The 14,969-nt window shown below is 40.4% G+C and overlaps 1 protein-coding gene across 1 annotated transcript in view; it reads left to right on the forward strand.

The window, feature by feature from the left end:
• The window catches only part of antxr2a (ANTXR cell adhesion molecule 2a), an 81,839-nt gene that overhangs the window by 29,019 nt on the left and 37,851 nt on the right, over nt 1-14,969 (forward strand). The window contains exons 11-16 of the mRNA XM_008417763.2: nt 2,918-2,996; nt 3,423-3,518; nt 9,762-9,812; nt 11,042-11,131; nt 12,925-13,095; nt 13,284-13,364. Coding sequence (XP_008415985.1) covers nt 2,918-2,996; nt 3,423-3,518; nt 9,762-9,812; nt 11,042-11,131; nt 12,925-13,095; nt 13,284-13,364 — 568 coding nt within the window. The remainder of the gene's footprint in view (nt 1-2,917; nt 2,997-3,422; nt 3,519-9,761; nt 9,813-11,041; nt 11,132-12,924; nt 13,096-13,283; nt 13,365-14,969) is intronic.

Genomic DNA, 14,969 nt, shown 5'->3' on the forward strand with positions numbered 1-14,969 from the left:
TGTGTGTGTGTGTGTGTGTGTGTGTGTGTGTGTGTGTGTGCAGAGGAGGTCCTGCTCTCTATGGTTGAGTTGTGGTGCGTTCAGGGTGTCCGCAGTTGTCAGGATGAAGGGGGGTGGGCTCGTCAGTGTAACTCGCTTGGGAGCTTTCCTCCTTCACACTGCAGGTTCTGCACCTCCAGCTTGATTAACAACCTGCCCACCGTTATTCCGGACTCAGAGTGTCAGCTAATTTAGCCTCGCCCCCACGCCCTCCTCCCACTCACCTCTCGCCTCACGTTCAGCACTTAGTTAACATGCAAAGACCCCGAACGCCTCGTCAAAGCAGCAGCGACTTTCTGTACGTTTATTATAAAGACGCACTCAACCTGTTTGAAAATGATTTGGCCTGGATAAAGGATGGAAATAATAATTTAAAAAAAACATTCCTGGATCTTTTCAATGTGAAATTATTCAAAAATTTCACAAAATAAATAAATGTATGAGTATTCTGTCTATAAACTAAAAAACAAACTTCTGAAAGAGCTCTGACTGCCAGTTCTTACTCTCATTTTGTACTTTCCTACATCCATTTCGTTCCTATTGACAAGTCATTTTGCAGCTCATATTTATTTGTAATTAAGTATTTGTGATGAATTATGTATAGATGAAAATTCTGGACCAATATTGATGTCAGATATTAGTATTGGTGTTAATTACAATATTTTATAGATATTTTTCTACCCCTTCTGGGTTCAGGTGTAGCTTTTAAGTCTTTATAACTATAAGCTGCTTTGTGTTGTCAGACGTGTTTTATTTAATCGATGTCTTGAAACTACAGTTTCTTCAGGTAAAATATATTTACTTTGAACGGGCAACTTGGACACTTTTGTTCTTGTGATGAATAAAAACTGAGGAAACCTCGAAGGCAGAAAAATCCTGCAACATTTGAACTTTGCAGGCCCAACTATATATTTAAGCAGCTGGATTTCCTTCCTCAGCCCTTAGGGCCTCCATGTAATATAGGATTTACTGACATGGTGAAGTGCATGGAGAGGAGTGGAAACACTGAAACCATGGAAAATGTGAAGAGGGAGGAAAAGATGAGTTATTCATAGTGAATATCATGATTTCCTGGGCCAAACTTTAGAAAAGTCTTACATGGCCAGTGGCCCATAGAGATTATATTTTATAAATCCATGTTTTTCAAACATTGTGAGCTACATAAAACTCACCATATCAGGTGGGGTGTTTTAATACGGCTGGATTTTCTGAATGTAAATGATAAAAACAATTAAATCAGTACAGATTAGAAAATTACAAAGTTACAGAACGTCTTTCTGGGAATAACATGGAGGTACTGCAAGATGTTTTAGACCAACCATGCATTAAATCATATCCACTAATATGTTGGACTACATCCTCTTTAATTTTGTTTTTTTTATTTTTGGAGAGAGGAGAGATGCAGAAAAAAAGGTTTTATAGAGAACGGCAATTCCTAGTTTTAGCATTTCTGAATCAATTCAAAATGTTCAAAAATCAAATTTATTCTGCTTAATTTTTTGTAAAATCATATTTTGAATAATTATTTGATTTTTTTTTTCATTTAAGAAAAGCCAGACAGCAAAACTGCCATCAAACTGATTACTTAAGTTACAGAATATTATGCACAAACCTGTTTTTGTTTAAATTTGAACCTTATAGAAATGTTTAAATGTTTACAGTTTTTCCTTTTGTCAGATGTAATCACTAGACCCTGAAAGCTTTGCATCTCTAGGATAAGAAACCAAACTGTCTTTTTTCACATCCTTCTATATCACAGTTGCATGCAGTTGCATGGCCTTCCTTTTTAAGGTCTGTTAACATAAGAAATAATGAAAACCTAAATGTTTGAGATGAAATAAAAAGGCAGAAATATGTGAATTCTTAGTCTGATATGTAGGTGAAAAGTGTAGGGAATTAGCAACAAGTTGGATGACTTGTCAAAGTGCATCCTGTGGCAAAGTTCTTTGACCTGCATCTTAAATATTTAGTGTTGCAAACAAGGTAAGGTGCAAAGAAGTCACTTCAGAATATTTAGAATACTCTGCATAGTAATGGACACGCGGTCTGGTTGCTCATCTGTTCTGAACCACAGGAGAATTGGCGGCCCAAGGCACTGCCTCAGGCTGAATCCACAGCAAACACAGCACTCTGGTTATTATTCCACAGCAGCGCTTTTTTAATGCAGGCCTCCCCTGTACAGCGCCGTGCTCACAGCTGGCCCCTCACACACAGTCACCACTCTGCTGGCTTCTGTCTCTCCTCTCTCCTGTTTTATGTCTTAGGTGGGAGGTGGGGGGAGCATTTCAAGCGTTTGACTCGCTCCACATCCCGAGTTCTCATTAAACCCGCCGTAATTGGATCGGGCGTAACAGACATATGGAAATTGCGGTGCCGTTCATCATTAGGGTTTTAATTGCGCCCATTTCGGCCTCTGCGTTTCTGCCTCTAAATAAGTCATAGGTGTTCGCAGGCCTTGTTACTGCAAGTCAGGTTGGTTCAGCCAAACATGCTGACGCCTGGGATGATGAGAAGATCTCCTCCATTCCCATCTCTTCATTTGGTTTTGCTGCTGTTCTTTTCTTTGTCAGGGTTTTTAAAAAAAATGTGCACTGTAAAATTTAACAGCATTTTTGTTGTGATGACAATATTTGAACTGTAACTGTGGCAAGATGGCTCATACTGTTTCACTGAACATTATTAAGATGTATGGCACATTTTGCATACTTTGTATATCCGCCTTACATTGTTGGTGTTTTAAAGAAAAACAGATAATTAGAAAACAAAGATTTGTGTGAGAGAAGCACAGAAAATATCTCATAAACTGAGATTAAATCCATTTATATTATTTATTTGAATTTGTTTGACCGATAAACTATCTTTTGCTTTTGTTTTGCAGAACTATGGATGTTCTTATCAGCCTGAACAACGGCAAATCGTTCATCTCCAGTGCCTACACCATCACTGCATCTACGTGTGTGAGTCTGAGTCACTCGTCTCCTTTTAGTCCAGCCAGTTTGAACAATGTGTATTTCCTCTAACAAATATTATATAAATATTGATTTTATCTTCAATAAATGCTTGACATTTAACTGGTATTGATGACTAGGAATGTAATAATATTCTATGATATGTTTTTATAATAAAATAGAAATGAAGCAATATCATTTTTAAACATTTATTCATGGCTGAAATTATTAATCATGATTAATCAAATATTGAAATAAAAATGCAATTTGTTGAAAAAAAAAAACATATTCAGAACAGAACATAAATAAATTTTGTATTTAAGAAGCAATATATAAATATGTTCTACCCAAAACTCATCAGTGGATGTAGTTTTAGATTCTCTGAAGGAATGCTGTGCTTCAGTGCTGCGTCTTGTTGTGGTTTTTGTCTTGCAGTCGAGCGGTTCTGTGCTGCTGATCGTGATCCTGGTGATGCTGGCGCTCCTGGCTTTGGCCTTCCTGTGGTGGTTCTGGCCTCTCTGCTGCACTGTGGTGAATCTTCCTCGTCTCTTTGGTTAACCTCTGTGGCTCCTTCATGCACCCAGAATGACAGCAGCTTCTGCCGAAATAAACCAACTAAGAATAGTTCACGTTGCCATAGTTACTCTAACATTTACAATGACAAAGTGAGAACACTAGGTGTATGCTCTTTAACGTCTGCAAACTTCCTGTTTGTACAGTTGCACCCTATTGTAAGAATGCACGTAGTTACTTACTTAAATCACAACTTTTATACAACAAATGAAGAAACCAAAATCATCCAGGCAGAGAAAGTAGGTTGGCCTGTTTGGCTCTGAGGATCCTCAGTTTGCTTATTTGCCATATTCTGAAGCAAAATATTGCTAAATATTTGCTCACCCTTTTACCACGTGCACCACAGTGCATGAAATTTCCTCCCAGCAGACCTCAGTGGGGGGAAGTGAAGAAACCACATCCTGTAGATCGGTTGCTGGTTTCTGCTTCGGCATCAGGTCCTGACAGAAAAACAGACAGAAAAATACACCAAGGCATGGATTAGTGAAAAAAAGATCTGAGTGACAGTTGCTGAAAATTCTGTTTATACAACTCCAACACTGGGTCTTCCCAGGGACAGACGTGATTAATAATAATACCCGAGATTTTTTATGGTTTAATCCCATTAAATCTGCTCCTGCTCCAGTTTAAACTGTGTTTCCTGATCTTGTCAATCAGCTCGTTGAGTTTCAGCTGCTCTTTCTCATTTCCTGCCTTGTGCTCTTTGTTCTTTTGTTATTATTGGTTAATGTGGCTCTTAAAATGATCTTTAAACATTTTTCCATACAATAATTTTGTTGCCAAAGTAACACATCAAGAGGGAGATGTTATTTTATTTATATTCACTGATTTAAGCCTACCCAGGATTAATTTTCTGAAAGAAAGCCTGTAGGATGTAAATTTAGTGACTCTTATAGAAATCCTGATGTGTGATTTGGTGTAGAAATGATCAATATCATTATTCTAATTAAATTGGCCAAGAGAAGAAATATAAATGGAAAATTTCAGAAGGCCAAGAACACACCCCTGAGGTATACCACAATGAAACTAAGCTAAGAAAGAGGTTAAACCGTCAAATGAAGAGATTTTGTTTAAAACACAAAACCTTTCATATGTACATTAGGTGAGAATTAGAGGTACATCAATCAATCGCCCCTGATTTTCTTAAGTTTGGTTGATTGGCTTCACCTCAGGCCAATAATATCTACCTCTGCAAAAGTCTGAAAGTAAACTACTGTCCACTTTTGCTCTGCCTGACAGACGAAGACATTTCTATAGTTTCGCAGGCATTCTTCAGTGTTTTTCAATAAAGGAAAATTGGAGTAAAATTGGAGTATTCTGACCTTATGACCAATGAAAAATTGGTATCGGACAAAATCGGAATCGGCAGTCATCCAGTATCGGAAGAGGTCTGTTAGATTGACAGTAGTATTTATATTATTACTAAGAGCCTCATGTGCATTTATAACCAGAGTGAAAGCTGCTGAAAACACAGTTATTGTTCATATGTGGGAATATTGAGAATTGATCATTAGCTACTTCCAATTTTGTCTTTTTATTTTCTTAGGCATGCAGAAGTAAAGGGTAAATCAGCCTGGATGTAACTGTGAATGTAACTCTGTGCGTTAAAGAGAAATTTATGGCTTTCTCTAAATGGAGCTTAAAAACGTCCTGCAGTAAACCTACAGGACGCCAGATGTTTCAGCCCCACAGGCGCATATTGTTGGTTTAGTCCTGAGTATTCATTAAAAACTACAGCTCTAAAAATCCCTCACCCTGCCTATACCCCCTTTATAAAACAATTCTCACCCACTTAACCAATTACAGAAATCCACAACAGATTATCGTTTGGGGCGATGAGAGAGGGGCTACAGATGGCATGCACCACCTCTTTCTCTCAGCCTTTTTTCTACTGAGATCTGATGAAGGCAAATTTTCCCCCGCCACACCCGCCTGCCCCCCATCACTCACCTCACTCACCCCTGAAATGATAGACGTCACCTGGCTTTGTGGACCTGAAGGGATCCCATCCAGGATGAGATGGAAGCATATTTTGGAAAACCAACAAAGGCATTAAAATGTAAACCCCCTGCAGCATGTCTGGCCGCGGACGTGTTTGTCTTGGTGGAGGGAGCTGCTGTTGCCTTCCATCCAGGGACCCGGCAGAAGAGGAGGGCCATGTGTGGCTTGTTAATATTTAAACCCCCAGTCTGCCAGGCTTCGGCAGTCGAGATGAGGCGATGAGGCCACGCGCGCGCACACAAACTTCCCTCCCACAATCCCTCTCTTCCTCTGCCTCTACCCGATGGCCCGGTGCCAGACGAGAGGTCAGACAAGCTGTGGAGTGGTAGTTTCTTTGTTTATCATTTGTTTGGAAATTAAGCCCTGCATGGCGTTGCCTTTTGTTTAAATCAAAGGGTTGGAGATGGAGTTTTCAAAGGCAAGGGAATTTATTTGAATTACAAATGAATCACTGCAAAATTGGACACACTTTTGGAAACATTTTCAACTCATTTGGTGCCTAACATGTTGGTAACTTCTAATTACTTTGTTATTTTATTAGGGCTGTCGGTTATAACTCGTTGCTCTGCAATGACACAACATCTGACCAAGGATTTCTGTTTTGTTTTGTAGTGCAAATATCTTAGTAGACTTGAAATAAGACAAAAAGAATGTACAAGTAACATTTCAGCAAGAAAAATGAAGTTAAGTGAATAATATTGATGGAAAAAATACAAATTTACTAGCAGACGATTTCACTTATAGCTACTTACTTTTCAACAATCTTAAGGAATTATTTCCTTAAAACAAGCTCCTATATCTTGCTGAAAAGTTACTTGAAAATGGGTTTAGTCTTATTTCAAGTGTACTAACATATTTAAATTAAATCAAAAAGACTTGGTAAGACTTTGTGTTTTTTGCACAAGAAACGATTAGTCTAAATCGTTTAACGTGTTAACATTCCTCATTACCCGTTTTGACGTAAAGGCTTCCCTCCTGTGGAGGGTTAATTGGGTCTTGCATGTGCGTTGCTCGGTCTTATTCTGCGGTCAACAATGCAAAGTGGCAAATGTGAGTCAAAAGATGAGTGACGAAAGTCAAATTAGCTTCACATTTTGCTTTAACCGCTTAAGTTTTACCCTCCAAACACTTGGATGTTAGTCAACGGCTCCATGAACACACCGGTGTCCTCATGACTGCCAAGGTTTTTTAAAAAAAGGTAACATTTCTAAATTAACATTTGAAACTTAAATGACTCCTTTAAAATATGAAAACCTGGAAAAAAGAAGTTTTCTATGCATATTCATAGGAAAGTTATGTGCATGATTTTGAGAACATTTCAGCAATAAGCTGTTACTCATGTCACCACTGCAGTGCAGAACTTTATCTCCTTTACTTCAGAAAGCCATGTTAACCTAAATCGCTTTTAAACTTTCAAATATGCTACCTGCCACTGATCCGTCACAACAAACCTCCTGAAACAGCTTGACACGACACCGTTTGAGCTCGGGTTTTGGGAGCGAGCAGATTTCCAATCCCAGTCGGACGTTCGCAGAGACGGCCATATGTGGACAGTGCCCCGAGTGCTTCCGATTGGTCCGATTCCCCGTGGCGCACAGGCTGCGGTGGCGAGCCGCTGGGGCCGGTGTCAGATGGCGAAGCATCCCGCGGTTTAGTTTTTAATTACGCCACCGCGCTGCAGAGAGCTCACATCTGTCCGTCAGGTTGCTGGGAAAAAGGGAGCAGCCGAGCTCCGGCGTTTGTGTAATGCTTTATTTAGCCCACAACATGTGCGGGAAATCTGCTGCATAATTACTTAATAAAAAGAGATAATCCCGTCAACGTAAGGTGTGGCTGGAATGCTGTTAATCAGCGTATGGAGAGGTCATCCACAGACCTCCGCAGGATTTGTGTGCAGCCAGTTGTGTGTCAAAGAGAAATTAATTAACCCTAATTGATTGTTTTTCATTATTCTAATGACAACACTGCAGCGAGTCCGACGGTATCCCTGAGCTTAACCGGGAAGGAAACAGCTGTTCGGATCTATGATAGGCCATAATTACATTGCTCCTTTTTTCCCCTCCAAAACCACTTTAGCAAATGCAAAAGCAGCTCTGACTTTAGTATCTGTCTGTGATGACTAATGAGCCAGACGGTGCTCTCTCCTCACCTCAAGCCGAGATATTCTCTCAGTATTTATTGTGTTTGGTGCTAAAGTCCACAGGAAGGGAGGAACGACAGGAGAATTTCATCTCAGGAGTGTCTGGGTGGAAAACTGGACCAGAAACAACCTTCACTTACTAGCCTACCTGCAAATGAGGCTTTAGCAAATACTTCATTTTAATGACAGCAATCCAAGCAGGCTACGCTGAGCTTTGTTTGCTCTAAAAAGGTCATGTTTTATAACTTCTAATTAGAGCTGTGCATGTGTAAAGTTGAAGCTCCTTATTTTCTTGTTTTTCTGTTGCTATGATCTTCCTCCATGTCTGCTATGCGGTTCTGGTTCTGGTTGCCTGGGAAGAGGAACAGGGACTCGAGAATTACATTCCATCGATAAAACCCATTGATTTTATTGAGCACCGTATTTGCTGTGTATTTTAACACTTTAGAAACATCTTGTGGTTAACCAGCAGACGGGATTGCTGCTTGTTTTTTCAGTTGAAACATGATTCAAGTGTAGAATAAACCGTTAATTTCTGCAGCTTTTCTCTTTGGTTTACACATGCGGCAGCCATATTGGATCCTGAAACCCACAACTTTCCAAATTAGCTAAAATGTAGACGACTTAATGCATCCCACACTTTTCAGATAATTTTTCACAAAATCATTGAAGATCATGAATTTGTTTTCCTCCCACTTCATAACTATGCACTTATTTGTGTTTTCTGACAATAAGTTCATGTTTACTGGTGTTGTTGGTGGTTGTTTCAAAAACATCCTGATTGCTTCATTATCTGGCAACCCAAGTGGAGCTCCAATTGGTCTGACTGCTGTTTGCACTAATAGCTGCTAGAAAAAAAACAAGTGTTTTATTTCTGACTTAGTATACAGAAACCACTTGCTTGAAACTGCTTGGTTGTGCAGGAGGCTCCACTTCTGCTTTTGGAAGATGTACGGCTATAGAATTGTGCATCTGTTTGCAGCCATTTTCATGTGTAAGTGTAAAGTTGGGTTGGGGGGCGTGGCCAGCAGCAGCTCATTTAGATTTAAAGTGACAGACACCCTAAAACGTCTCATTCTGAAATGAACTCAAAATAGACAGAACTGACCAGACTAAGATCTGATTGTCTGATAATGATTTTGCCCATAAAACTATCCTAATTTGTTTTAAAGAAGCATCATAGGTCAACCTTTACAGATGCTTATCAAAGTTTTACATTATTACCCCATTTCAGTGTGTGGGTTTTCTTTTGTCTGTCAGACCGCGAGCTTTAACTCTTGAAATCTTAAACCACCAAATCATAAGCGTCTGTGTGTCTTTTCACAGCTGTGTAGCCGCTGACTGAGCGTCGTCTCAGCTGGACGCCTGAGTGACGCCTGACAAATGTCAGGCTCCTCTTTGCTTGCCGATGCACATCTGAAAAACCCAGTCCAGGCATCTTGTCCCTGAGTGGTATCACATTGTGGACAACCTGCTTCTCAGGTGTCTTTCCACGTTGTCACGGAGACCGCCTCAAGGCTGGTCACTCCGCTGTCAGTAAGCGATGTCATGGAGATCTGTGTGAATGTGTTTTTTTTTTTTTCTTCTTTTTTTTTCCGCCGCCACTCATCTTCCCAGCAGACGGGACTTGGAGCGCAGCCCAAGCCGCCTCCTCTGTATCTGATAGGAGCTAATTAACTCCTTAGGATTTTATGATTGGGGGATCGCTTCGGAGCGCTGAACCCCATCCAATTAATTAGGAGCTAAACGGGCTACAGCGATCGCCCCAAAGACTCCCCTGTCAACAAGTTGGTTTTCAGCATTTCTTTATTTTGCACGGGGGGCCACTGATGTTGGTTTACAAGCAGGATCCTTGTAATCAGTAGTCAGCGAGGCGATGGGGTGGCAACTGCCGCTCGTGAGGCTGGCAGCAGCGGTGTCGCCGTCATGAGACGAGCTGGGGGACGTCTCCGTTAGGCTGTGTCACCTGTCACGAATCAGCCCCGTCAGCCTCGTCTGGGTCCTGATAAGGTTTGAGTCCTCCTGCCGACCAGCTTTGTTTTCTTTTTCTGTTTATTCAGGTCATCAAAGACCCGCCGCCGCCGCCTCCACCTTCTCGTCCGCCTCCACCTGTGAGTATGTCACAAGGGGTCGACAACACAACCGTCCGCAATACAGATTAGACTCCATATTTCTGCACATATTAATAATTCATCTTAAATTGAGAATTGGCCATATTTACTTTCAAAATTCAGATACATTTATACATTATTATTATTATTATCAATAGTAACAGTTTATAAGGATCACCAGAATGAAAATATTGATTAAAAACCATCTTGTCTTTTGTTACAGTAAGATATTCTTCAGCAAGTATTGAAAAATATAACAGATTTTAAAAAAAATTTAATAATACATTTTAACAGCACTAGTAATAAATAAAGCACTGTAAAAAAAACAGTGCTAAATAAATCAAGACAAACTGAAAATAATAATATGAATATGAACAAACATAAAAATTAGATGAACAGAATATTTGGAGCCATTTTGATACAAGCATTATAAATAAAATATAATGAATGAACAAGTAAATGAACAAAATTCAAGATGTATATTCTATTAACTATTTTAGTTAGGAAATGGCTAAATGTTTCCTTATTTACATTAACGATTGAAATAACTGGAACTGTGACGACTGATTATAAGAATTAAAATAATCCTCCAAATATCAGCCTAAGAGAACCTCAGTAAAGTTTCCATTAAACCCATGGATGCTCTCTCAGACCAGCTGGTTGTTCAGGAGTCACAGCAGGAAGAAGCCTTTTCTGTCCCACCATCACAAATGTAAACATGAAATCTTAATAAACTACTGAGACTTTAACTGCAGACGTCTGCTTTGGTCAGATGCAAATAAAAAGTGGATAAATGCTTTAAAATGAGGGATGATTGTAGTTATGGTGGAGGACCTGTGATGCTGTGGGCCTGACTCTCCAGCACAAATCTTGGAAAGTAAATTATATAAACTCATGACATTTGAAATAAAAATCTGTTTGCTTCTAAAAAACTTTCAAAAGGATCCCTGTTGGGTCTTTCTGCAGGTTAATATAAAAATATACCAGTTGATTTCTCTAAACTCAAAGTGAAAATATGCTCCTGCCATAGAAGATTAGGTTACTTTGAAGCTTACAGTCCCTGAAACGTGCTGACCAAATTCACCGTGGAGGCAAACAGAGCGTTTCTTCCTTCCTGGTGAAAAGGAAACAATAATACAATTAATCTGCAGCTTCCGTCTTACTGTCGTCCAGCTGCAGCTGCTTTATTAATGCTGTCATTTATAGAATCGTGTGACCTCTTTTTCCAGGAACCCGAGCCGCTGCCAAAGAAGAAGTGGCCGACGGTGGACGCTTCGTACTACGGAGGAAGAGGAGCAGGAGGCATCAAACGCATGGAGGTCAGACCCTGAAACTGGGCTTTGTTTTGCTTTAAAGTAGAGCAGCTAAGGAAATCAAATCGAACAAAGATCCTCTGCATGCGGCAGTGACACACACATCTGACGGGTGTAGTCCTGCTGACGTTGATGTTGGAAGTTGGTGTAGTTGCGGGCGGCGGACCCGGCTGCTGTCCTCGTCACTCTACTGATGTGTCCGACATGACAGGTCCCGCCATCGCGTCCTGATTGGATCAAGTCGCTGCTCAGTTGGAAGATTGAGTGCTGCTGTCAGCTCGACTCGACCACCTCGCTGAGTTTCTACCCACACTTCCCCCGTCATGGACTCCCGTTAATATCCAAATCCTTCAGGAGGAATCAAAGTTTATATCTCAGATGTGCACCCTAAGCATACATTTTGTAAAATCTAAACTCAAGATAGGGCAACATTAATCTTTTGAGAAATTTTAGAGTCCCATATTTCAATCATTCAAGTTTATTTGTGTAGCAAAGTTCCTTACATCATGAAAACATCATAACCATCATATAGTCAACAGCTGTAAAAACCAATAACAGACATTACATTTTGCGTGTAATGTTAAAATCAACAATTCACATTACATTTGTTTGTCAGGTTTTCTTTTATTATGAATTAAGAGCAACTCTAAACAGTTGGGGTTTAATCCAGATTTAAAGGAAGTCAGTGTTTCAGCTGTTTTGCAATTTTATGGAAGTTTGTTCCAGATTTGTGGTGCATAGAAGCTGAATGCTGCTTCTCCATGTTTGGTTCTGGTTCTGGGGGATGCAGAGCAGAACCAGAAGACCTGAGATGACCCGATATGATGGCCATCTCGAATTTCAAGTTTCCCATGTAGGTTTTTGAAAGAAGAATGTCTAAGAATAATTTATGCCACATTTGGCATCTCTCACCATATCCATCTATATCTATCTCTTCTATCACCGTTTGACGGATCCCTTCGGTGTTAGGATGATTGCAACATTCCGGTTTCTGACACGTGAGCGTTTCTTTCATTCGCTGCAGCGCTGGGTTTTTCTTCCTGGGCCTGGGACGTATCCCTGAGATGATTCTCAGAAGCTGTTCTATATTGTCACGGCTTAACCTACAGCTTAGAAAATGTGTCGCTAATTAATCACCTCTCCCCATTCATGTGGCGGCGGATTTTTTTTTTTTTTTTGTCTCCTCCTCGCAACAGATGTGATGATTTCAATTAAAAAGCAGGACAGCTTGACTAATACACATACTCATGTTCACAAGCTCAAATGCAAACACACACACACACACACACACACCTGACAACACATATTGTCAACTGAATTGAGTTCTTGCTGCTAGGTTGGTAGTTAGGAGATAAAGTTGCCACCAGGTGCTGCTAATCAGATGCATTGATTAACAGATCACCTTCAAGGATGATTTATTATTATTTTTTAATCAAAACTGATGCTGATCTGGACTAAGTGGGTATGAGTTAGCACAATATCGATCAATCTGGGAAGAGTTTGTCGGGCATTCTCCAGATAAATCATCCTTCTACAAAGTGAAGTTTATTCACAAGTCCAAACAGATTCACTTCTGCAAAATGTTCAGACCCTCCAGACTTCAGTTAGTCTGTTATATCTTAGAGTTCGTGACAGGATTATTTAAAAGAAAGATTAAAAAGCAATGACTTTGTTTGGGAGGGTAAAAGGAGGAATAAGGGCAGTATTATGTATTATTTTTTACCTGGCCCTACCTTGTCTCATATGTTGCTGTTCTAGCACTCTTTCATCTTCTGTTTTTCTGTTTTTATCCTGCTCAGGTGAAATGGGGAGAAAAGGGATCAACTGAGGAGGGAGCCCGACTGGAGAAGGCCAAAAATGCTAAGGTGTCCGTACCAGAGGACGTGGACGAGCCGATGATCAAACGTCCACGTCCTAAACCGGCGTCCAACAACAGGCAGGCGGAAAACAAATGGTACACTCCTATCAAGGTACGTTCCCCATAGATGTCACATGTTACGGCTCCTCATGACGCTCACTGAAAACATAAACTCAAAAACAGAAGAAAACAAAAAAAAATTAATTATTCAAACATTTTTAAACAGATAAGAAATAAATGTTTCTTCAAATTTCTGTCAGTTCTGCCGTTTTCCCTCATGTCCTGTCTGTGTGCCATCAGGGTCGCCTGGATGCGTTGTGGGCTTTGCTGCGGCGGCAGTATGACCGGGTCTCCCTCATGCGTCCCACCTCAGCAGACCAGGTAGGACAGAGGAGAAAACTCTCCACGACTTTTCATAAATATTTCTGATGGAAATCTGCAGGCCTGCTGCAAAAACAGACAGAATTTCAGCTGCGCATTAAATACTGTGGTGGCAAACAGACAAAACGGCAAAGTAACACACAGCAGAAGAGATGATGTCAATCAAAAAGATATTTTGCATCAATAAAGAATATTACATTTTTGGTGGAAAATTGCAACCTTAAGCATCTATTAGCAGTTTGGTCTTTTTTATTTAGTTTTTATCTAGTAGTGGTTTGAATGGATGAATCTGTGTTGGTCGTCTGTTTAAGCCCATTTACAGTTAAAGACATGATAGTTTATTGCTGCATTGTGTTGCTGTGAGTGGATGCAACCCCTCAGCAGAGGAAACTTCTGTTTCTTGTTGTGCATTGTGTTGTTTATACTTCACCACGGCGACGTGACCTGCAGCTGCAAAGCTTCACAGAAGGAAGGAGGACAGAGACGACCTAATATGGTCAAACCGTTTGCTTCACTCGCCCTCCGTCAGAGGAGAGAAAACGATCTGAAACGCAGACGGTTACCAGAACGCCACCGAGTCGGAGCTAACCAGATGTTTTGATATGTATTAGACTCTAATACGGCTCATAATCCAACAAACCACACCATCTGCTGTGGATGTAAATCTGCAGACATAATCCCAAAATTAAATGCTATGGACAGAAAATCAAATGCTGTGGCTTCGAATCGGAAATACAAAACACTGCCAGTTTCACGTTTTTGAGCTTCTGCAGCATTCTTTTCGTTCTGCGATCTAAAGCAGAAACACTTTTCAGACACACAAGCAGAAACTGATACACATCTGCATGTCTGTGGTGGGTGGTTCTGCTCAGGTCAGAGGTCAGAGAACAGGATCCATATGGGTGTGGTTCAGACAATGATGTAACTCTGCAGAGGCATCAGAGAAAAGGGAAAACTTGAGGAAATCTAGCAGCTGTCAGCCTGCCAGTCGTTACTCAGGGCATCACGTTGCTGTTTCATGAATCAGATCAAAAACCATCAAAACTTCTGCTTTTACATGAGAAATCAAACTGAGACTCAGGGGCTTTTGGTGTGTTGATTAACATTTATGACAGAACAAATGAAAAACTTGGCAGCAATGTTAGAAAAGTATTTTTCCTCTCAAAAGCAAAGTAGCATAGCTTAGGTTTGCAAAGATGCACAGAGATCAGTCACAAAAATACGATTAAGGCATTTCATTTGGACATTCATGTACTTTTTAGCTTTAAAAGATAAATTAGCTTTAAAAGAGACTGTTTATGCGCCAGATTCTGCACTGTGGACACAAATAATGAGGCAAGAACAGAAGGCATTCATCTGTGCTTCTCTGCTGTTGAAACATCTAGAAAATAGCAAGAGCTGACTTTCTGCTTTCCAGAGCTGTTTGTATGGCGATGAAAAACGTTGTAGCCTCGTCGTCTCAGTTGTGATGCATCCATATGAAGTGACCTCCAGGTCAGGAAGCCCACAGGTTGTTTCACATCACGTTTGGCTAAGAGGGGAGAAGCTGCCAGTCGAGTCCCATTTTTATTCTGATCACTGAGACAAACTCCACTTTCAGTTCTG

Source organism: Poecilia reticulata, linkage group LG9, assembly GCF_000633615.1.
Source record: "Poecilia reticulata strain Guanapo linkage group LG9, Guppy_female_1.0+MT, whole genome shotgun sequence".
NCBI lineage: Eukaryota > Metazoa > Chordata > Actinopteri > Cyprinodontiformes > Poeciliidae > Poecilia > Poecilia reticulata.